General features: G+C 42.3%; 1 protein-coding gene across 1 annotated transcript in view; it reads right to left on the bottom strand.

Annotated features, from left to right (window-relative positions):
• Nucleotides 1-25,522, bottom strand: part of LOC137278423 (serine/threonine-protein kinase ATR-like) — an 83,956-nt gene that overhangs the window by 3,445 nt on the left and 54,989 nt on the right. Inside the window, exons 50-66 of the mRNA XM_067810739.1 lie at nt 18,204-18,331; nt 17,438-17,537; nt 16,340-16,462; nt 15,064-15,251; nt 14,214-14,412; nt 13,714-13,824; nt 13,209-13,277; nt 12,478-12,530; nt 11,583-11,616; nt 9,127-9,242; nt 8,543-8,672; nt 8,145-8,342; nt 7,312-7,469; nt 6,006-6,101; nt 1,745-1,898; nt 1,068-1,133; nt 472-557 (exon numbers count right to left, since the gene is read on the bottom strand). Coding sequence (XP_067666840.1) covers nt 472-557; nt 1,068-1,133; nt 1,745-1,898; nt 6,006-6,101; nt 7,312-7,469; nt 8,145-8,342; nt 8,543-8,672; nt 9,127-9,242; nt 11,583-11,616; nt 12,478-12,530; nt 13,209-13,277; nt 13,714-13,824; nt 14,214-14,412; nt 15,064-15,251; nt 16,340-16,462; nt 17,438-17,537; nt 18,204-18,331 — 2,009 coding nt within the window. The remainder of the gene's footprint in view (nt 1-471; nt 558-1,067; nt 1,134-1,744; nt 1,899-6,005; nt 6,102-7,311; nt 7,470-8,144; nt 8,343-8,542; nt 8,673-9,126; nt 9,243-11,582; nt 11,617-12,477; nt 12,531-13,208; nt 13,278-13,713; nt 13,825-14,213; nt 14,413-15,063; nt 15,252-16,339; nt 16,463-17,437; nt 17,538-18,203; nt 18,332-25,522) is intronic.

The raw sequence follows: 25,522 nt of genomic DNA, 5'->3' as shown, positions 1-25,522 counted from the left end.
TCAATACTTTTTTTCATATCGTGATACATATCGTTGACCTCAAAATTGTTGTCTCTAGAAATTGACAGTTATGTCAGTATTTTCACAGTTACTTGATGTCAAAATATACGTTTCTACTGAAAGTAACTGAAGACAGCATATAGTGACGTGTATCAAATCGTATCGTATCATTCCAAGACGTCGTGATGTGCATTGTATCGTTAATTTTCTGTATCGTCACACCTCTAGTGTACATGTGTTATTTCAAAATCAACATTCTTGCCATACATAAAATTTCTTCATGTTACTAGTATGGCAACCATTGGAGTCATGTTCAAGATTAGTTAGTCTTTTGCGACCTGTGTCTTTGTGCAGATGTAACAACTGTAACATTTCCTTGTGGGTGAAAATAAGATGTCTAAAGTTTAGGCAGACAATAATATGGCAAGAGTGAAACTCAGCTGACTCTAAGCCAAGTGAAGATAGTCCAACCTCATGAGGGGGTCCATTTGGTTCCTCATCACTCGCAGTGTCACTTCACATGCCTGTCTGAAGATGCCCTCAACTCCCATTGGACCCTGTTCAGGTGAGTTTGATGATTACAAGCATTCACAAGACAAGACATTCAAGGATATACTTCAAGGGGCAAGTAAAACACAGAAAACATACGGTTCTTGGAACATAATCAACATGATAATTAGTCCATTTATATTGGACTACATCCACACTGGCAGCAAGCTGAGTGCTTATCACTGATCCGGATAACCCAAGATGCCTGTAAGATACTAGAAAGTTAACAGTCACATGACTTATCCCAAAAGGTATCCATTTTCTGTGAATTTTACAGATAACTGAAGACAAATAATCTGTGAGTTGTTGTCATGAAATAACACTGTCTCAACAGACCGTATTTAGCAAGTAGTTTACTGCTAAAACTGAGAAACCATAACAGTTCCCTAAACAAAACATAATACATGGTTTGGTATTTGGAAACTTGTTACCATGGCTTGGCTCTGAGCTAAGAGCTCCATACTAAGACTTCCTATTATTTGCAATTTTAAGAAACAGTGCTAGAATGCTGTTCTCACCAGAGCTCCGACCATGTTGTGGGTCAGTCGGAAGGGCACCCGTTCTGGCCACTCAAACGTTTCACCCTGTGAAAACACAACAGAATACACCAAAATACACTATTAGTCTGCATTAATTAATGCAACAAACAAATGCATATAACAATAGTTAAAATGAACTTAAAGGGCCCACAAATCTAAGTGTGACTTAAATGTTGTTTGTAATCTGAATTTTGACGAAAAGACCAGCATGAAGTTTGTTGTATCTGTCAGTTCATAATAAGTGTTTTTTGTTAGATAACTGTAGTAATATCAAATTATGTTGTTTTGACAACTGATGCTCTTTTAAATAGGATAGATCACAGACGCAACAATATTTTGACAAAATTTATCTTTCGTTATTCCAAAGCATTGTTTACAATACAACTAAGTACATCACTTGGGTGTAAAACATATTTGAAATAAAATTACACAAATAGTGACAGAAGAATGGTGTGAATAAATGAGTCAATTTTAACACCTCCTTGAACAATATTTCAGTCATGTTGTAGAAGCTTCATCTCACATGTTGTGAGCGATGACCCTGAGGCACACTATACTTGCTAAGGACAAACCAAAGCCAATTACCAAAACCACACACACCTCTGCAGTTCTAAGTGCACTGTAGCACACTGGAAAATACATTTCTATCTGTGTACCTTATTGAAGAGACAGTTGAAGTCTACATGGACACAGTCCCCCGTTGTGGAGTCATACAGAATGTTTTCTCCGTGTCGATCACCAAGGCCAAGGATGTATCCCACCATGCTCATGACAGCAGACGTACGGGCATAGGCCAGACGGGCGTTATACCTGGAACAGGTTACTCACAATCTCATATAAAGTAGCAAAATTGCTTCTGTCCTGTGAATGGCAGAGAGTGAATACTTGCAGACAACAATATTCCTTATGATGATGATGACACACACATAGAAATGGATTCAAGGGCATCAAAACCCTTTCAGGGCGACATAAAATGTTGCTAGACACAGAGTTTGCTTGAGCACGAAGACAAACAAGAGTCATCAGAAGATGACATATCCCCTAGCCCCCATATATTTGTAAGAACAAATCATCTGACAGTTACTTGATGTTTTCTTAGATTAAGTTTGAATCGTTTTCATGGAAGTCATGAAAAATATGAAAAATGTCAGAAAACAGCAAAAGGCACCACTTCAAGATCTGTCTCGTATACCTGCCAAGATCTGCTGAAAGATATGAAATGGTTTTCGAGTTGTGCTCTGGAAACAAAGCCTATCACTCCATTTTGAGACTAAGTCAGAATTGTTTCCATGGAAACCAGGAAAAATAAAAATGCCAAAACATTGTAAATAACAAAAGGCACCACTCTGGGGTCTGCCTCAAATATCTGCCAAGTTTTGCTGTAAGATATTGAATACAGTTCTGAGTGCTCCGGGAAATGAAGCCCATCCCTCCATTTTGAGACTAAGTCCTAAACGTTTCTATGGAACCCGAGAAAATTATAAATCACAAAAACCAGTAAATACCAAAAGGCACCATGTTGGAGTCTGCCACATATATCTACAAACTTTTGCTAACAGATATTAGGAACTTTTTATAATGCGCTCTGGAAACGAAACACACTTCTCACTTTTAAGGCAAAGTCCCAAGCGTTTACATGGAAACCGAGAAACTAACAAAACACAAAAACCTGTAAATAGCAAAAGGAACCATTCTAGCTTCTGACTTTTATATCTACCAAGTTTTGCAGAAAGATGAAGAACTTTGAGTTGTACTCTGGAAATGAAGCCCATTCCTCCATTTTGAGACTATGTCCCAAACGTTTCCATTAAAACTGGGAAAATAATATACAAAAAAAACCTGTAAGTACCAAAAGGCACCACGTTAGGTCCTGACTGATGTATGTACAAAGTTTTGCAGTGTTGCATCTAGGATTTGACCCCAGTGGGTCAAAGTGGCCCACTGTTTTAAAATCAGTGGGCCACTCATGTATTGACAGTGGGCCACTATTTTGTGAGTCATTCCTCACTGTTATGATCTTATAAAGACAATAAACAATATCATATCTTTTGAAATGTCTTCTTATTAACTTCATTGATGTACAGCAATACTTGGAATGAAGACTAGATGAGACATCTCACCTATAACTCAGCTGTCTAAGCCTTGAAGATTCTCCTGTCCACTTTCTTCTTCCACTTCTCTAAAGCTCGCACATAATCAAACTCAAACTACCTCCTTGCCCTCTAGTTTTATCAACATCAGTGTGTTCAGCCTCTCAGCACACAGTCTGTTCATCTTGTTGTGGATGTTGTTCTGGCAGCTGAAGCCACGCTCACAATCAGCTGTTTGCGAGGACATTACAAGAGCAAGCCTAGCTAGGGTCAGGAGGTTGGGAAACATGGACTTGTGATGTACACAAATCTCAGTCCAAAGTTTACTGAAATTGTCCCTTGCATACCTTCCTTCAGAACAACTCTCTTCAAAATGTCCCACTCACACAAAGTTCCAGTTTTGTCAATTTTGGCCTTGCTAACGTATTCTCCATTCCCTGTCCGATCAGAACCATACAAGTTAGTCAGAATTTCCATTTCCGCCTTTCCATAGTTGCCAAGATCCTCTTCAGACAGCATGCTTATACTCCTTAGTCCCATGACACTAAACGTAGTAGAGACACTGACTGATTCTTTGGGAAACCTCTTTTCAACTCGGCCTTGAAGAGCATTTAAAAATTTGTCCGATTTCCTCTGATTTCTTTACTTGGTAGTGATGTAGCTTCTCTCCCCTGTAGTTAGCTATCACACTGTCATTTTCTTTTTTAAGGATCAGTTTATCTTTGATCATTAGTTGATAGTGGCTTTTGCCACTAAGGGCACTTCTCAAGCATGACAGACATCCCTCTACTGCTGGTTGCACACATGAAACAACAAGATCTACTTTTTGGAATACCAAACTCAATTCAGTAAACCTGGGAATCACATCCATCATCAGATGGAGCATGAAAATGAACTTGTAATCTGTGAGGTTGGCTAATTGTTCCTCTTCCTTTGAGCTCTTCTTGTCAGTCTTTTTGAAATATCTCACTAGAGACCTCCATGCCTTGTACACAGTGAAATGTGCATTGTACATAGCAAACCACCTGATCTCTTGAACTTCCTGTACTTTTATTTGGGGGGGGGGTCATCCAATAATTTCTGTACCTCGGTAAGTTCTGCAACTCTGCATACTGATTTCTTGAAATTATAAAATAAGTCTGTGAGAGTTTTCTGAAATACTTTCCCAACATATTCCACTTTGTCAGCTGCCTTTGATGTGCACAAGTTAAGTCTGTGTCAGCAGTCTTATGGTCAAGTAATTTCTCATGTCTAGTCAAAGTCGACCATGTATAATTCTTGCAAGATGTTGTCAGTGTATTACGAAAGTTGCAGCTTTTACAAAGTTTGCAACTCATTATTCCACTTGCCTCTTCATACTCAAGCCAATCCTATTTCTTTAGCCACTTGTTCCGAAATTTGTACTCCAATTTTTGTTTTCAGGTCTGTTTAAGATTTTCTTCGCAACTGTCACTTTCGTCAGAATTAACACTGAGTTCATCACTATCAAGCACATGGTCGCCATTATCGGGAATTTCTGCACTTGAAACATTTGAATTAACTTCACTAGCATCTGCCGTTTTGTGAAAGAAGTCTGTGATTCGTCTTTTCTTCTTATTTGACAACATGTCTTTATCAATATGATAATATGATTCAACTTTTTCGAACTTGAATGCTGCCGTTACTTCTATTGATCCATGAAAAGTACGAGGTACAATGGATATAGGCGAACAATTACGATCATTTCTGTATGGGATCAAGTAATAAACCTGTCTTTCCGAGTTCCTAACATATACCAAAATGATTCTGAATGCTTAACATTAAGTTTGACCAATGACAAAAATCACTTGGAAATCACTGCAACATCCAGACGTGTCCAGGCCGCATGTTCTTGGAAAAGTGCTATTTATATAGCTCGGTTTTTCCAATATAGGGAGCAATGGCAAGTAACAGTTTTTAATTCATGTAGTTGCGCTGTGCGTTGGCAACGAATAAATGTGTGAAAATAATAACTCGCATGTACTATGTAGCGCACACATGAAATATATCTGCATCATTTTTCTATTTTACTGCATAATTACGCAAAAACACACTCTAGATGCAACACTGGAAGCCCATCCCTCCATTTTGAGACAATACCCGAAAAATTTCCTGTAAATAGCAAAAAAATGTAAAAAGCAAAAGGCACCACTTCAGGTTCTGATTCATATATCTACCAAGTTTTGCAGAAAAATATTGCACGGTTTTCTATCTCTGCTCTGAGAAACAAAGCCCACTCACCATGGCAACTGACGCAGTGAACAGTCATTCACTCACCATGACAACTGAGGCAGTGATCAGTCATTCACTCACCATTACAACTGACAGAGTCAAGCCCAGGTGCAATATTCCAGCAATATCATGGGGACATCAGAAAGAATGAAGATCTATGTTTTAGGGCACAAATATACTGTCACATTGTAATAAGTTGGTACATTTCTAGTGGGACCTTTGAACCATGAAGATTCGGGGTAGAATAGGTCTTCAGCAACCCGTGTTTGCCATACAAGGTGACTAGTCATAAGAAGCGACCAGTGGGATCAGGTGGTCAGGTTTGTTGACTTGGTTGACACGTCATTGGTTCCCCATTGCATAGATAGATGCTCATGCTGTTGATCACTGGATTGTCTGGTCCAGACTCGATTACTTACAAACTGCTGCCTAAAACCAGGAATATTGCTTAAAGTGGCATAAAGTTAAACCCACTTCAGAGAGTCAAAAACTACATGTGATTTTCAGCTGATGAGTCTATTAATGGATTAGTTTTTTACAAAGCATGACTGAATGAGAAACATGAGATAGTCCTTACCAGGATGTTGGGTCTGGGAATGTCCGCAGAAACCACTCATTGAATACGGGTGGATGACGGGGCAGCAACTTCTCTCGGAAGATCTGCATCTTTGTTCTTGAAAGAGAACAGTTAACATGTACAATGTCTTTGTATTTAACCCAGCATGATCACGTCAACATTCTGTGAGCCACAGTGGGAACGTTGTGGTTTTATCTTTTTATTCAAAACAGACACTGCCAGGGTATGAAATTCCCCCTAATTTCAGCAAAACCACTTGTTAGATGTAAAACTTGCCAGAAGTTACAAAAACATTCCTGTCCACAACAAATACACATTTACTTAGTATGATTAAATTCAAAACAAGAGTCATCAGAAGATGACATATCCCCCCGGGCCCCACATATTTGAAGGTACAAATCATCTGACAGCTACTTATTGTGTTTTTAGACCAAGTCAGAATTGTTTCCATGGAATTCATGAAAAATATAAATGCCATATATCTGTAATCAGAAAAAGTCACCATTTCAAGATCTGTCTCATATATCTGCCAAGATCTTTTGAAAGATATGAAATGGTTTTCGAGTTGTGCTCTGGAAACGAGGTCAGCCACTTTAGGGCCTGCCACACATATCTACCAAGTTTTGCAGAAAAATATTGAATGGTTTTTGAGTCCTTCTCCGGAAACGAAGCCCACCCCACCACTACTCTAACACCAAAATGTTCCATGGAAAAAAAAAAAAAAAAAAAAAAAAAAAAGGCAAAACTCTGTAAATAGCAAAAGGCACAACTATAGGTTGAGATCATTATATCTATCAAGTTTGGTCTGAAAATATTGAACGGTTTCTGAGTTATGCTCCGGAAACAAAATGATTACGGACGGACAGACGAGGCGTTGACTATACCCACCCGCATTACATGCCAGGGGGATAATGACAAATATCTTCATATACATGTCTACTTATATATTTTAACTCGTCTCTCGTGTAGGTGAATTTGAGATTCAGTCCATGTTAAAAATAACCTGTCATATGCGGTTGGGCCGGCAGTTTTTTCAAACACTGACATTCCTCACAATGAAACAAGAGAAGAAACAGCAGGACTCGAATGGTTTTACTGAGTGTGTCACCTGTATCCTCATGTTATTGTCCTGGCAGCCAATGTCAAATATTTTAAGCAAACATTATTTCTAAAGTACCCAACTACAAAAAAATATGAAAAATTATCACCGAATCAAAGCATTACAGCATTGAGTTACAGTCGCATGTACAGAAACTGGGGACAGATTTGATTGTTTCGTGGGCTGTTCCCCAAACACAACACTTACTCCAGTGGGGCATGTATGCTCGGCATCATGGACTTCAGTTCCTTGCCGTTGACGTAGATCCCCTTCTCTCGGTACAGCTTGAGGAGGATGAAACGGAGTCCGCTTGTGTTGTTCACCCACTCCAGCAGCCCACACTCTTCATTCAGTGGAACCACCGTCTGTTATCAGATCCAGGAGTGAATTAAATATATGATTTCATACATCAGTAAGACATGTGATGAGAAGAAAGACATGTTCTTGTATTGTGACCTGTATGTATTCAAGTCTATACCAGATAACTCAGTGACTGCATTTTATGAGCAGTGTCTGTCAGTCAGTCTGACCACCAACTTCACTTGATCACATGTAACAACCAGCATGGATGTCAAGGTGGCTTACCTGCAGACAGCTGGATGAGTGAATGAGATGACTTGATGAGTGAGTGAGTGAGTGAGTGAGTGAGTGAGTGAGTGAGTTAAGTTGTACACCGCTTTTAGCAATATTCCAGTAATATTACAGCGAGGCACACCAGAAAAGGGCTTCACACATTGTAGCCACGTGGGGAATTGAACCCACGGTTTTGGCGTGAAGAGTGAAGTCTATGAGAAGACTGGATGAGTGAATGAGATGATGATGTTGAGCTTGGATGACACAATGGGATAACAGGATGTGATGACTGGATTAGTGAATGGAGACAAATGTGCATTCAAACTCCATGCAAGAAATAATTATATACTAGTATTAGGGACACTGAAAATCTACTAAACAACATAATGATTAACACAATTAAAGAAATGTAATTGTTTGGAAATGACATGTGTACTACAAACTGATGGCATTCAACAAACACTTACGTAAGTTCTGATATGAAGATTTCTTCTCCTTGATTCAGGATCCTTTCGAAGGAACTTGTTCACTATTGTGTTGAATTCCATCAGCCTGCAGTCCTTGCGTAGATCATCCTTTGGTTTACACATCATGTTGTAGAATTTGCCGTCGCTGCCAATCAGGGTGATCTTCTTGGGTCTTTGTAGTGAGGGCAGGATTTCAATCTGGAAATGTGCATTTCAAAGTAAAGAAAAACAAAGAGGAGAAATCCAGTACCATATGCAATAATCTGTTTATATCCTGTTTTCCTGTTAACACAAAACAGGTCTGTTGCTCGTTCATGGACTCGTTGCTAAGGCAGAGACACCTGCAGGCAAATTGTGAAATAAATCAACGTCACAATTCAGAAACAATGCCACCTCACCGTGTCATCAAAGCCCTTGATGTAGACCTGTGTGTCTGGGAAAGCATTGTGGTTGGTCGCTACACCCTGGACACTGGGCAACTTGACTGTCATGGCAGACTGAAGAGGCAGCAGGATAGAACTGAAATTTCTGCAATTACATTAAAATGAATCAGTTACAAGATGGGCGTATGTCAATCAATGGTTCATACAAGACTAAGTCATTTCAGCATGTTAAAGGATAACGGTAACTGGAAATATTTTCCATCTGCTGTGTACGGTATGGAAACCTTGATTATCATGTGATCTTTAAGTTCACCGAAGTTCATTTCTTCATTAGTTGCTCAGTTGGCATTTTTTAACAGTATTGCTGTTTGGTTTGCTCAAAAAGATTTTGATGGATAACGTAGTTGAATGTCAATTTAGAAGTTGGAGAGTACAATATAGAACTTCATTATTTCATGAGGGTGACATTTTGACACAGAATGTGTATCAAAATGTCTCCCTCATGAAAAAAGGAAGTTGTTATCCATAAATTGTGTTCTATATTGATTTTGATGGGAGTTATTCAGATGATCCACTGTAACACAATTCACTGCACTCACTCAAACTCCAGTAGTCTCTTCAAGGGTTTAAAGTGTGTAGACATGCTCAGTGTGGTGGACTGCCCATAGTTCTTCTCACACAACTCCAGCAGGCGCTCTGTCAGTCGAGTTGCATCCTGGGAAAACAGGAAATATTTCACTTGTCATACTGATCACCAACTAGGTTGATGACCTCAACATAGAGGTCTCACAAACCTTCTTCAAGTAACTGAATTCCAGCTCATCTCAGCAGCATGTGGTTGATGCCATGAGCAATTACAGGAAGAAGAAGATACTTAATGAGTCTAGTCACATGTTTCATTAATGCCAAACTATACAACACTAGAAACAATTTTGCCAAGGAACTCCAATGATGTCCACACTGACAGACTTTCCAACTACCTTCACTAGTTTTAAAATATTCTGATAGCAGGATCTTCTAATGTTGTAATGATGCATCAGACTATCGATGGATTGCAATTGCAACTGCTGAGTGTCAAATGGAAATAATTGATGGTAAAAGTGAAAAACTATTGATGCATCCATAGTATGTGTGACTATCGATAGTTTAGTAACTGACTTCCATTGACATATACAAGCAATGCAAATTACAGGAAGTACCTGATTTGTTCACTTTGATTTAGAGTTATCTGCCCCTGTTACCTCATTAACAAACATGGCAGCAAACATGGCAAGTGACTCACAGTTTGAAACTGTCAGTTTATGCTCTAACTGTTGACTTGATCTGGGTTGCAGCTTTCTTGTAAGTTATTAAAAGAGACTGAAACTACTTCAACCTCTATTTATCTCATATAAAATATACATCCATTTGGGAGATGACTTCAAATGAGACAATTTAAGGAGAGAAAATAAGTGCTGCAATAGTATTGCAATAGTTTGTCCTAATAGACTATTGGTATCACAATAGCACTGTATATTAACAAGTATTAGCCAAATTTTGAGGACCAAGAAAAAGCAGGCTGTAGAAGGGGGTTGGCTGATTTACGAGGTACAATATCATGAAAGTATTTTCCACGTAGTCATTGCACTATCAGAGTGATTTTACAGAATAGCGATACACCTGCCTGGGAGTTTACAACGATTACAGCCACTTTGTTACAAAAGATTTGTGATAAATCTGCAAATTTTAGTGTGTGAGTGCTGGCACTCGCTCTGTTAAAATGTAATGAGTCCTTTTGATATTCCCCTATGAGGAATATCCAAAACAAACAAAGAAGGAACTTTATGCCAAGACACAGAGTTAGGACTCTGAGATCATAGATGGGTCCTATATTATCAAGGAATATATTATTACTACTACATACCATTTGAAAAGTCTAATCCTACTGTTTATAAATATGAGATTTATCTCTTATCAAATTATTCAAATATTACAACTACAACTTAAATAAGTTATTTTTACACAATTCTAACGTCAGCATAAACCGTGAAGGAGCAGCAAAAACTGCAACAATTTTTTCCATTTGTAACATGCCATAATATCCCCTTATCTTTTTCTTTTATTTTTGCTTTATTTGTACGTAATTGGAAAATTACTATTAAACATTTCTCAAATAATATGCATGGTCGTCTAATGCCCAATATCAGTGCCTTTCTGCCAATCATATTACAGCAATGGTCATCATCCTTATAAACGAAAACTTCAGACTGAAGTTTTGGGTTAAATATGGTATTCTGAACGTGTTACACAAAAAAATATACCACCTATAAGTATATTATGGAACTTAGTGGACGTATCGTGCTAGGTTGTGACCTGTGACAAATCGTGTGCTAAAGTAAGTTCGAGGCAATGAATGCCAAGATGTCTCCTGAATTACTATTTCCATCAAAAAAGCTGGAAATAGCGAGTTATAATATACATTTGGCAACTTTAACAAGTACTCTTGTTCATATTATTCCAGGTTGTCGACAATATATGCTCATTTGGTTTTCCGGCCTATGGTGTTGAATGGGTTAACATATTATTGTGGATGTTTAAAGGAAAACATAGGTTTCTAGAATAATGGTCAGTATAATCTTTATTAGATACTAATGTCTTACAAAACATACTTACATTTTACATCCACAATTGTAACTGCCAGATGGTTTGTGGTATGAGTTCCCTGCGACCCATCGCAGAGGGTCGGCTTAAATTACGAAACATACCATTTTGACACTCATTTTGAAGGTTAAGTTTGGGGGTGTGTGGGGTGGGGGGGTGTGTGGGGTGGGGGGGTGGGGGGGTGGGGGGTGGGGGTGTGTGATCTATGGGGTTGGCTAACACACAGTAATATACGGTATGTTTCAATGGACTATGGTTATCACAATAGTTGTTTCCCCATGAACAGTCACCCCTAGGGCCTTCTGATGAAATTTAATCATATTTACAAAAGGTTTGAAAGGCAATAACAAAGGAAGTTTGACAGTACATTATCAAATCTAAAATCATGATACTCATAAACAAATAACATACGCACCTGGATGAACTTGTGAAGATCTGGATTATTTTCCCTGCACAAAAAAGACGGACAGTTGTGAATCACCAGCTGCATAAACCAACAATAAAACATCGATGTTTGCTATTCCTACTTAAAATTCTTAATGCAGGCGTGGTGTGGTAGTGGTTAAAGTGTATGCTAATCACATCAAAGACTCAGGTTCGATTCCCCACTTGGGCACAATGTTTGAATCCTATTTCTAGTGACCCCTCCCATGATATTCCTGGAATATTGCTGAAAATAGTGGAAAACTAAACTCGCTCACTTCTTACTTCAACATTTTACCCAACACAAACAGAAGTGTTCAGTTCACAAAAATTAGAAATATATTCAATTCCCAGAAAATAACTAAAGATGACTGCATGCACAACAAACATCAATGCAAATGTCACATGTTCATCTAAAATCATTGATGCCATGATGCAAATTTCTCATTTCCATTTCCCAGCACCAAATTAACAAGTGCAAACTTATGAACAGTGCTGAGAGTCAAAGACAATTTTGACAAGGGAGATAATTCTATGACTTGACTACTTCTTTATTACTGTCAATGTGACGTTTTGGACTAGATATTCAATTACTTAAATTAGAAAAATTAGACAGAACTGTCTGTTTTCTTCATACTTCTCCTACATGTCACTTAAAGATGGTGAAAATTTTGTCAGTGATTGACTGACAATAACTTGGTCACAGAAAATCCTTAAACCACATTGCTATGATTGGGCCTCAGTGACTCTCTTTCACACAGTCACATCTGACATACATAGACCTATGTTACTAGTTTTTTAGCATGATCAGGACTATAACATCGAGAAAGGGGAGGTGGCGTCAATCCAGTAACTAACAATTAAAAGACAAACAGTTGTATATTTACTTTGATGTGGAAAAGATCTGCTGACATCTCTTGACTCGCATTTCATAGGAAGACTGAAAAAAAGGGGAGAAACCATTGTCATTTTTTGCCATGAAATTGAAGATCATTTTAATACTTACACTGTTTTTAAAACACATAGCAAAGGAAATCTGTCTATCTTTGCAGATATGACTACGGACATGATTCTAGCAAATCCACATGGAGTCTCTGCTATTGAGATTATGCTGATTGTCATTTTAGTGTTGAGAGTGGTATGAAGATAGTTATTTCATGAAAAAGCAACAACATGAACTGAATTGGTTTACAAACTCAAAAGAACTTATATAAAGACTGCTCCAATATACATAGATTTATGAAACAGAGACAAGAGAAAATTTTATCTAATGAAAAAGGATGTTATGACATGTAGTGTTGAGAGTGTATACAGTGTTCATTATAGTCTATAGAGCAGCAGACCCATGAAGGTCCCAGGGTAGAATAGGACTTCAGCAACCCATGCTTGCCATAAAAGGCGACTATGCTTGTTGTAAGAGGCGAATAACAGGATAGGGTGGTCAGACTCGCTGACTTGGTGAACACATGTCATTCCCAATTGCGCAGATCGATGCTCATGTTGTTGCTAACTGGATTGTCTGGTCCAGACTCGATTACTTACAGACCGCACCATATAGCTGGAATATTGCTGAGTGCGGCGTAAAACTAATGTGTGTGAACTATGTGTCGTGACTCACCTTGGACACCGCCATCAACATCCACATGGCCTGCTGTGGGTACAGCACCAGCACACTGGCGATCAGGTACTGGGGAGAAGATATGCATAGTGGTCCTTATAAAACTATACAATATCAGAGATGCCAACTTTAATATAGCACAGTATACGGGTTGTAATCTCTGCAGTATACACACTTTTCTTCTAACAAATGACATCTGATATCCTTGAACGAATTATTTCTAAATCACATCGTCTACAGATAACATCAAAGACAGTAAGGTATTGAAACTATGCATCACTCTCACTAACTTTCCAAAAGCTCAGACATCAATATGTTTCAGCTTTTGAACACACTTTTCTGGGGCATGCACCTGTTATATGGGTTGTGGGTTGTGGGGGTGGGTATCTTCAAGAGCTTTAGATTTAAAGCGAAATTCAAGGAAATAAAGAAAAAGAACAGTTATTATCTATCTAGTTGCTGGATTGTGGAAGCAGCTGGTAACACAGATGCTCCAGGCACACACCTGCAACTGCTGAAACACATCAGGGTGGGCGTGGCAGATACGTGAGATAAGCTGGGGGAAGGCTGTGAAGAACTGGTACGGCTGCAGCTGACGACCCAGTGATGAGATAATCTGTAAAAGAGGAACAGACTTGTTTAGCATCACATCAAAGTAGAAACACATGTGCCCATTCAGTGAGGAACCGCCATACCTGTTAGCATAATTGCTGAGCAGCACAACAAAGCATGGAAAGAGTTTCATTTATACCTTTAAAAGAACTTACAGCTGTCCTAGGTTGAGTGAATCACTCAATCTCTTTCTTCAGTGATGTCTTGATAACAGGACAATGTGAAACACAACTAACTTTACCTGAACTGGGATTCAATGACATGCATTAACAAAGTAGAGACAACCTGGCCATGTTAATCACCATTTCATGCTGAAGACAATTTGTACCTAAAGGGATCGGGACTATTATAAACAATGTAGATTTACAATGCACACATGGGACTGATGCCAACCTTGTTGATTCTGCTGAGAATCGTTCGCTGTGCCTGTAGTTTCTGCGAGTTCTTCCCACGCTCCTTCTTCTCAGACTCGACAACTGTGGTGCCGTAGTCTAGCCAGAGACTGAGGAGGCGAGGCATGGACTGGTAGATGTACTGGTTGCCATACTGCAGGGACTGTCCGAAGAACTTCACCACGTAGATGATGAATTCTCTGTGACAATACACAAATGAAGCTGTAGAAGTTTGGCACACTTGCATGTTGTTTGTCTAAAGATTCAACATTTCATGACAGTGCCAGGGATGGCAACATGAAAATCCATTTTCACCTGAAAAACAATATTGTGTCACTGAATGGGGTTTCAGACGATTCACATAACTGATTAATTTGAAATAAAATCAAGGGAAATCCACGGAAAATTGCCATCAGTGTATACACAAAACTGAAGAGGAGCTCTTTTGTTGTTAGCAGTCAGCACACTTTCTCGCTGCTTGCAGGAATCCATATAAAGTGTGTGTGTGTGTGTGTGTGTGTGCGTGCGCGCGTGCGTGTGTGCGTGCTCATGCGTGAGTGCGCGCCGGTATATATATCTAAAAGAGTGTCTTACATAACACTTCAAATGGTGTTCAAATACATAAGAGAACTACCATCCTTACAATATTTATAACTTGTTTCATAAACTATATGCATCAAAATATGGCAATTCGTGGTTGAACTTCTCTAGTTAATTGCAGCAAATAGTGTTCCATTGTGCAGGTAGTCCAACAATCTGACTGGACCGGAATGCCTAGCATGAATGTGGCACAAGATATCTACTCCTGTTTCTCTAGTTACAAATATGCCCCTCTGGAACGAAATACCTACCCCTGTTTCTCTGGCTTCTCCTTATCATCTATGAGAGCCATCATGATCTTGTCATAATACTTGGCCAGGTAGAAGTGGCCATCCTCCCACCTGGGATAGATGTCAATCACATCCTTGTACTGCTTCATGATGGCATTGCTCTCCAGACTGGAGGTGTCCTCGCTGTAACGCCCATACAGCAACAAGGCCTGTCAAAGTACACACACAGTCAGTGAACTGTACTGAAATCAGGTTGTTTGCATGATTGTTGTTTCATATGAGTAATAATAATAATAGCATATTCGTAACGTGCATATATCCATGCTTAAGCATGCTCAGAGTAATCAAGTTTACTCATGACAAGTGACAATTCAAGAGTCTTGGCAGATTGAAATGTAAGATATTTCTGAATATTTCCAAAGCTGTGGAGTGACATGAAATAGGTTTTGACAAGATGAGATACATGAGAATTGAGTGACAAAGTTGAATCTTGGAACATGGGCAGGTCTTCGACTTGATCAGCAAAGTAGATACATGAACTGTCAAAATCCAGTGAGTCGACTCTACACTTGGACCATCAATTCCCAGGACCAAAAAGCATGCACTCTGTCTTGTTGCTGTTGTGTTTAAGTTTCTATTTGGTCATTCAGGATTTAACGTGATCACAGCATTGACACATGTCTGTTAGTGCACCGCATGACTGTTCTTGGTCTGTGGGAAAGCACTTGTATGACTGGTCATCATATTTGATGACAATTCATGCTGTGTTGGGAAATAACACTTCCAAACTTCTACTAAGTGAAAAGGACCGGCCCAAGAACCAAACCCTGTGGTACCCTGTGTTAGAGATGGACTGGAGTGGTGTCTGACAGTCTGACGGCAGAAGGTTAGGTTGGACTTGAACCAACAGAGGGCAATGCCATCACACCTAAGGCTGTGAATGAGCATGTCATGATCAATGGTATCAAAAACTGAACTTGATGAGTGTTAAGATGCCAACATTGGTGTTGTCCAAACCAATTCATATACATTAGGCAGCAAAGTACTGTGATAATTTAGTTTGTACAAGTGCATGGATGTGGCAAGCGAACACTTCAACCACAAGGCTACCGCACTACCTTGATGTGTACAAAGACTAATAGTTTGACTGATCAGTCAACTGTAACTCAAGCAAGTTACTGACATTTGCTGAGAGAATGTTGGCAATGGGATCCCAATATACTAAGGAATTTTGCCCCAAACCCTTAGTATTGTCCTTCAAAAGGCATCGCACTGTGTCGGGACTGTGTACACATACCTGAGCATATGTCTTCTTCTTCTGTTTGCCTTCGTCCGAGTTGTCCATCTTCAGCTGGGACATGTTATTGAAGTTGACAGAAATACCCTTCTCCAAACACGTGAGAGCCTCATCATTGTTGCCCTGACAACACACACATAGCACACTGAGATACTGAAAAATACATCCTCATTTCTGACTTGAAAAAAACTATATTTTTAATGAAAATATTTACAAAACAAAAAACTTGTTGGTCTCCTTCGGCTACCCCTACAGGGCCCTTATGGACCCTAACAGCCAAGTGCAGGTAACTCTAAGCATGAACCTCATTGCATACAATGAAGGAAAGAGGCGTTTCAGTCAGAAATTTCCAAGCTATAACTAAGCATCCTTAACAAATTTAGCCAGGGATAACCACTGTCACGAATATAAACCTAAGTGTGCTTCTCACTATATATTATTAGGTCATCTCTTATTTTCCCAGGATAACAGTATTTGAGGTTTTCGTTTTGGAGGGATGGGTTTTACTTTTTGCTAGAAAGACCACTTTCCAGGTTTAACTTTTCATTAGTAAGACCGTTTCCCATGTTTTACTTTTCTTAACTTTATATGAACATCAACATTCAAATGATACATGAGTGTTTGAAATTAATTGAAAATTATCGTTCAAGATTAAACTTACAATACAAAAATTTTCCCAAGCAGGATTGGAATCGGATATCTCAGATCCATAGTCAGACGCTCTACCGTACTGCCATCAGGCTGACTCAGGTGGTGAGGTTAAATTATCTGCTTATAGTTACTGTCATTAAATTGATTTTACACGCACTTCAGTTATTGTTGTGTAGCTTCATTAAATGATCATCTACATTGTAATTACCCATCACTGACGGTATATATGTTAGAGAAAACTGTTCTCCTCGGTTTTGGTAGACAATGTAAAACCATCGCGGTCTACCAACACCTCGGAGGTGTGTTTTCTCCTATACAAACAATATAAGCAGCAGATCATTCTCCATGTTGTTGGATGATACGTACGAGGTACTGGGGACCTATATCACATGGAATCCAAACCTGAGAGTGATCAGTTCTAATAAGTAGAAAAATGGTTATGTCTACCTTTTCCCAGAGCCATTTGGCCTTCTCAAGGAAAAACTCAGGCAGACTGAAGGTGCTGGCCTGCAGAAGACAGGTGTATGCCGTTTGGAGATATCCTGATCTGAAACATACAACATATAAAAAAGTAAGTCAATAAATCTCCGGAGCCCTGCAACTATGTTTCACTTTACAAAGTTTGCTAGCTGTGAGTGGAACTGTCTTGCAGAAGATTAGCCATGTATCTTACAGCACCTGCTGATTCTGGAAAAGGTGGGTTTGATGTGTGGGCCTATGGTAAGTTTACTGTGGTATATTTAAGAGACAGCTGAAAGTAGCATTTCCTATCCATCCCTATATTTACTGGGAATTCAACTTCTGTACCATATCTAGCTGGTGTGCTATCACTGGTGAAAACAAGAATGTAAAGGGTTTTTTTTCTGAGAGATGAAGTTTACAATGCAAAGGTACATTTCAGTGACGGGCACTTAATTTTCCTGGTGTTACTAACTGTGATTGTGATGTTGTGACTTACTGGTTGTTATAACTGTGATTTGGTGACCTAGTGGTGTTGTGACTGTGATGTGGTGACCTACTGGTGTTGTGACTGTGATGTGGTGACTTACCGGTTGTTGTAACTGTGATGTGGTGACCTACTGGTGTTGTGACTGTGATGTGGTGACTTACCGGTTGTTGTAACTGTGATGTGGTGACCTACTGGTGTTGTGACTGTGATGTGGTGACCTACTGGTGTTGTGACTTTGCGACTTACTGTGATGTTACAACTTACTTCCTGGCCACCTTGGTGCTCCAGAGCCAGAACTTGCCCACCATGGTGCTGAGGTCATGGTCCGACTGACACAGGGTCAACAGGGTCCGTCTCAAGGTCAGGATAGGGTCTTGGATTCGGAAAGATGACTGAAGTCATGAAAAAACATTCAAATACACATGTATGTAACACAAACTATATACAAAATATATATGTTAGAAAACTCCCAAGATTAAATTTGGCAAGACATGGAGTTCCTACCCTCTACATCCTGTCAATCTGAATAATCTGCATGCCACCATCACTAACAAATCCACAATATCGATATGGCTGTGTACCATGATACTAAATATAATTATACAATTCATTTTCTGCTGATATGTTCCCTGATATGTTCAGCAGAAAGAATGATGATATGGGCTTGGGTGCTTCCCTGGTTGGCCATGCGTACATGGCAGAGAGGTAATTCCACTTGGTAAGGGGTTGTATAATAGATAAAAAAAGGCTTTCATTCTGAGAGGTAATTCCACTTGGTAAGGGGTTGTATAATAGATAAAAAAAGGCTTTCATTCTGAGAGGTAATTCCACTTGGTAAGGTGTTGCATAATAGATAAAAAAAGGCTTTCATTTACTGTACAATATTTAATTAAAACTATGATGATGTGCTATCAGAAAGGATCGAACAAACCTGTAGAGGTTGCAGATTCTTTGAATACAGTCCTCCTTGGGGTACTTATAAGCATTTAAATGTTCTTTAAATTCTCGCGACAGTTGGAACTATATTTTTTCAATAAAATATATACAAAACAAAAAACATCGTTTTTGTCTTGTGAGACCACCCCTACAGGGCCCCTGGCCCCGTGACAGCCAAGAGCAGGTAACTCTTCAGACTATAGCCTCCAGCAAAACACTTCCATTCTGTAAGCAATACAGACAGAATGTGGGGAGGTGGGTGGCCTTACCCCAAGGAGGACTCTATTCAAAGAATCTACAGGTTTGTTCGATTCTTTTTCATAGAGATCCTCCTTGGGGTACTTATAAGCATAAGACAGACTCCAAAAGACTGATCTTAGGGAGAGGCATTCTGTCTGCTCATAAACCTGACATAAGATGATAACCTTTATTACGTTTAACTGAAAGTAACAAGGACTCAAACTTACCTGGTCACGTGACCTTCTATGCATTGCGGCGGGGGTGCGGACCAGGGCCAGGCTATTACACGGTCTAACCCTACATTTCTATGAGAAAGTTGTAGGGTGCTTATAAAAAATGCCCCCCCCCGACCTTTTTTTTTTAACAAAAAACAGGAGTCGAGACAGGCGACAGATATATCAGGGTCCATTCTCGTGCACTGGCCAAGGTGCTAGGGAAGACCTGAAACAGTCTAGACCGGTAAAGCAAAAAATACCACCACCATAATAGAGCCCACCACCGGGATAAAAGATGGAAAGTATACAGTAAGACACCACCACCAGTCTACTTGTTGCAGCTACAATGTCAAATGATCGTTCGTCAAATGATCGTTCGTCAAATGCAAGGGTAGCTCAATCGGCTAGGGCACTCGTGCCCTGCCCACTGGTGAGAACTGACTGGCCAAACCGAGTACGCTCGCTTGACAGTCTGTCTAACTGGTAATGACGGATGAACGTGCTCGGTCGGCTCCAAATAGCATATGCCTTAGACGTTGCCACAGCCCTAACCGAATGAGCTTTCAAACCCTCAGGGGGCGTACGACCTTTCGAGGTGTATCCCATACAAATGGCAGAGACAAGCCACCTAGATATGGTCTGCTTGTTCGCCGGAAGGCCAGCCTTGCCGCCACCATAACAGCAGAACAATTGATCATTCTTCCGAATGTCTTTTGTTCGTTTGATATAAGCCTTAAGGGTCTTACGGACATCTAAGACGTGAGCACGTCGAAGAGAGGTACCGGGCGAAGAAAGGCTGCGTGAAAGTGGGAAGCTCAATAGGCGCCGTAACGTGAAAGGTGCTATCTCTCTTAGGACGGTAAGTATCTGGCAATCGAATGCTCACTCTGTCTTTGTGAAACACCGTTAATTCAGGGTTGGCGGACATAGCGTGTATGTCGCCTACCCGCCTGCCAGTGGTTACCGCCACAAGAAAAGCAGTCTTCTATGTCAACAGCTGGAGGGACAGAGCCGACAGGTTGTGAAAAAGAGGAATGGACAGCCAATCAAGAACGACTGGCAAGTCCCACGGGGGACTAATCCGCCGAACAGACGGACGGATTCTGTCCACGCCTGCAAGAAAGCGCTGAACTAGAGGGTGTTGCCCCAATAATGCGCCATCGACAGGAATGTGGAAGGCAGAGATTGCCGTGGAGTAACCTCTAACTGTAGAAGCGGCCAGACCGGCTTCCAGTTTAGATTGCAGAAACTCCAACACAGATACTAAATCTGCAGAAAAGGGATCGAGAATCCCCCTGTCGACACACCAGCGCGCATAACAGGCCCATCTATCCTCATATTGAACGTTCGTCGAATCCCTCCGCGAAGCCAGAATTGTGTCTGCAACTGGTGCGGGAATTCCTCTCGCATGGAGGCGACTCCGGACAGCGGCCAAGCCACCCACTGAATCCTGGGATTGGGGTGTGGCGCTCCGTTCTGGGATAGTAAGTCCGGTCGAAAGGGTAATAGTACAGGAGGCTGAGCCAGAAACCTGAGAATTACCGGAAACCAGCTTTGAGCCGACCAAAGCGGTGCTAGAAGCACAAGTAGCCGAGCCGGTTGTGCGGTCAGCTGCGAGAGGACTCGTGAGATCAGAGGCACTGGCGGGAATGCCCAAAGTACTCTGTCTGTCCAAAGGAGCAGAAAGGCGTCGTTGGCTATCGCTCTCGGATCCGGTATCCTTGAGCAAAACACAGGAATCTGGTTCGTCGCCCCAGAGGCAAACAGATCTACCTGGAACGACCCGAACAACTGGGAAATAATCCCGAATATCCCCCGATGCAGCATCCACTCGTGTGGGGCTAGTATACGTCTCGATAGCGCGTCTGCGCGGACGTTGTCTATGCCCGGGAGATAAACAGGGAGCACCCGAATGGCGAACTGGTCGCACCAAGTCAGAAACTGCCACGCCTCCTGAAGGAGGGACGGAGACACTGTGCCGCCTTGCTTCAGGATATACGTCATAGCGGTCTGGTTGTCCATCTCTAGGCGAACCACTTGACCCCGCACTGACTCCACGAAGCTCTCGAACACCCGGCGGACTGCTCTCAATTCCAACACATTGATGTGTAGGGTAACTTCGTCCTCGGCCCAACGACCCGAGACCGATAGTTCGCCCAGGACGCCCCCCCCCAGCCTGTGAGGGAGGCGTCCGTCTGAATCGAGAGGGAAGGTGTCGGTGTCTCTAAGGGGATCCCCCTGGACAGATTTCCGACTTCCGTCCACCACTGCAGGTGAGGAATCAACCAAGTGGGAGTCTCGAGAATAGTCTCGTAGCTCTCCGAATGGGACCACAACAGGGCTAATGCCTGTTGAATGGGTCGCATCCTCAACCTCGCACGCCAGACCACGTCCACTGTAGCCGCCATAGTGCCCAGCAAATGAAGCCAAGTTCTTGCTGTGGCTCTGGGGAACTCGAGAAACTGAGATCCAGTTCTCTGAATCTTGACGATGCAGTCTGGGGCTAGGGAAATAATCCCCTGAGCCGTATTGAACCGTGCCCCCAAGAACACCAGATCCTGCGTAGGGGTCAAGTCTGATTTCTTGAGATTGATGATCCAGCCGAGCTTCAACAGGATGTCCATCACTTGTTGTGTGGCATCGTGTGATAACAGGAGCCCGAGGGCCCTCAAAAGCCAATCGTCCAGGTACGGATGACAACATCTGCCCTGTGACCTGGCTAGCTGAGCCGGAATCAACATTAGTTTGGTGAACACCCTCGGCGCCGTGGAGATGCCGAAGGGTAGAACCCGAAACTGATAACACTTCCCGTCGAACGAAAATCGAAGGTATTTCTTGAACTCGGAGTGTATCGGAACATGGAGGTAAGCGTCCTTTAGATCGATTGACGTGAGCCAATCCCCTGTCTCTACAGAAGAGATCACTGACCGCAGTGTCTCCATCCTGAAGGACGGAACCTCTATGAACTTGTTCAGCCCTTTGAGATTCAAGATCGGTCTGAACCCTCCGTCCTTCTTGGTCACAAGGAAGTACGTGGAATAAAACCCGTCTTCTTGTTGACCTTCCGGAACCATCTCGGGTAAGCTGAAGCAAGAGTGGGAGGCCGTTGGCGAGACGAGGAGGGTTGCTCTAACAAGGGCTTAGAGTCCTTGAAAGTGCTAACAGCCTCCGCGGCCTCCCGCACAACCTGTAATGCCCCAGGGAAGAGGGAAGATCCCAACCTGTAGGGCAGAGCCAGGAGTGCCTGTTGGGTAGCGGGAGAGTACCTGGCTACGGATAGCCATAGCCGACGCAACCCCATGACGGCCCCCATCATCTGGCTAGCACAGCACCTGATGCTGTCCCTCGCCAGATGAGAGTGCACGTCCGTAAGCTGCCGACCCAACATTGCCGACGGAGAGTCGTCAGCAGTGCTCCCATGATCCAACAGCTGCCCCTGCAAAGCAGAAAGGTAAGCTGAATGGACCACTACTCTCAGCTGCTGGGCCGCACACCTATCTTGCTCCTCAAAGGAACGATAGGCGGACCTTAGCACTGGAGCGGCCGTGGAGAAGGGCGGCAGCCGCCGGCCCTGCCTGGCCGAGACCAAGGAAGAGGAGGAGGACCCCCCCTGGGTGACCGAGGCATACACACACTCGTCCACCACTGGCGGTTCGAATAGCGAATCCTCATCCAGTTGATAACGGCGGCTAAACTCCGGGAGATCAAAGCGCGACCGGGTACCCGAAAGGAGCGGATTCACGACCTCCCCGACCAGCGATGGGAGCAGGCGCAACCTCGCCTCGGCGACCTTAGTAGGCGTGAACGCCTCCCCGGGGAGCCGAAACTCCAAGGGGTCGGGCTCCGACACAGGAATAGAAACCTGAGGTAAGACCTCGGCAATTTTCTCTCTAACCTGTCTGAGGGACGAACCGAACGAGTACGTGACCTCCGACTCGCACTCCTCCCCAATCCCCTCCTCCACGATATCCATCTCCTCACGCTCCTCAGACAGGGAACCTTCACTGTAAAGCGAACCTGTCGAGATGGAACTCGAAGGAGCAGAGAGACTAGGAAGGGCCGAGCCGCTAGGTTCGCCCCTGCCAGAGCCCGAACTAGGTCGCCTGGGCAACTGGGGCAAGCCCCCCACCGGAGGGTGACCCGAGAGCCCAGGAAATGGATAGGATGTCGATGCCCCCAACGGCTGGGCAGCACTAGGCTGCCTGCCCACCGTGGCACTAGGCACGCTGACCGCGGTCAAGCCGCCGACACCGGGCGTCGTTGCCCCACGGGACAAGCTGGGGTCGACTGCCCTAGGCACATCCGCCTGAACGCCCGAAGCGCAGGACGGTTGCCCAGAGGGAGGAGCGTTCTCCGAGCCTAAGCCCGGGCCGCGGCCTCCCTCAACTGAACCACCACGGCCGCTCAATGAAGATCGGGCGTCCAGTTCCTTTCGGAAACCAGACAGCGCCGAATCTATCATTGATTGTACCGAAGACATCTGTTGCTGAAACAAGGCATTAATTGAATCAACAGAGATTAATGGTGCTTGCGAAGTAGGGGTAGGTGCTGAGGATACAATGGCAGAAGAAGGGGAAGGGTCCCTAGACACCCTGGCCTTCTTAACCGACCCCTCCGAAGAAGAAGCTGCGCCTTTCTTTTTGTGGGAGCGCTTAGATGGAGGGTCCTGAGCCCAGATATCCCGCCCCCCCCCCTCCCCCCCCGCCTTCAGTAGGTTGGAATAGAACAAGAAGTCCGCGTGTCTAGACTTTCTGGTCTGAGGGGTAAACCCCGCGCACACATCACAAGACTGATCGTCGTGATGACATTCCACTAGGCATCTTAGACATACATCATGCAGGTCTTTAGCCGGAATGGAGGATTTGCATGTTGAGCAGGATTTAAACTGCAAGGCAACAAATAACCTCCTAGTGTTGCATAATAAACAACAATAAAACAAGACACGCATGGGCGCAAAGCTAAAACTAAAACTACGTACATAGTTAAGGTAAAAGCTAAGTGCCACGACACCATAGTTTACAACATATTTTATAAAAATAGTAGTAAATATGGAGATAACATGAATAAAGTACATAAAAGCATAGCTACACAAGCTTACTTTTTTAAAAAAGACCGCCATAAAACTAAAAAGTTTTGGCGGGAAAAAAGGTTTGCCTTCCACCATTATGCTAACCACGTGGCTACCAACAGGGATGGCAAAAGTTACAACAGTTTGACAAGTAAACTGTAAAAAATGATTCCTAATGCGCCCGTGCGTCTAATAGAGAAACCATACATACAGCTTGAGCCTCTGAGGTACTCATCTTAGTACTTGTCTTTGTCTTAGGTAAGCAAGAAATTCTGTGAACGCTGAAGCACGTCTGCATAGGCGGGCGACAGAAAAGGAAGTGTTTTGCTGGAGGCTATAGTCTGAAGAGTTACCTGCTCTTGGCTGTCACGGGGCCAGGGGCCCTGTAGGGGTGGTCTCACAAGACAAAAACGATGTTTTTTGTTTTGTATATATTTTATTGAAAAAATATAGTTACAACTGTCGCGAGAATTTAAAGAACATTTAAATGCTTTTAAGTACCCCAAGGAGGATCTCTATGAAAAAGAATTTAATTTGTGAGGGGGTGTCAAAATTTGACCCATCTGCCAAAATTCAAATAAACAAGCATTGTCACTAAGTACATATGTACGCACAGAGGAATGGAGCCTAATACTGTATCAACTGTTTCCCGATAAACATGCGGTGGGGGATAACAATACTGTATATCTGTATGGATCTTGCTACTTCTTATCTTGAACGCCGCAGTACCCTGACCATAACTTCTTGTCATGTCAACCATGCTACGTGCATTATAATTAGACTTTGTATGATGAATTTGAGATAATACATAGCCATCCCTTGTCTGTCCTGGACCTACCTTACACATCTGTAGTCTGTCCTGGCCTACCTTACACATCTGTAGTCTGTCCTGGCCTACCTTACACATCTGTAGTCTGTCCTGGACCTACCTAACACATCTGTAGTCTATCCTGGACCTAGCTCACACATCTGTAGTCTGTCTTGGATCTGTCTGACACATCTGTAGTCTGTCCTGGATCTACCTGACACATATGTAGTCTGTCCTGGACCTACCTGGCACATCTGTAGTCTGTCCTGGACCTACCTGACACATCTGTAGTCTGTCCTGGACATACCTGACACAT

This window comes from Haliotis asinina, chromosome 3 (assembly GCF_037392515.1).
Source record: "Haliotis asinina isolate JCU_RB_2024 chromosome 3, JCU_Hal_asi_v2, whole genome shotgun sequence".
Taxonomy (NCBI): Eukaryota; Metazoa; Mollusca; class Gastropoda; order Lepetellida; family Haliotidae; genus Haliotis; species Haliotis asinina.
This window is presented reverse-complemented; position numbering and strand designations above follow the sequence as displayed.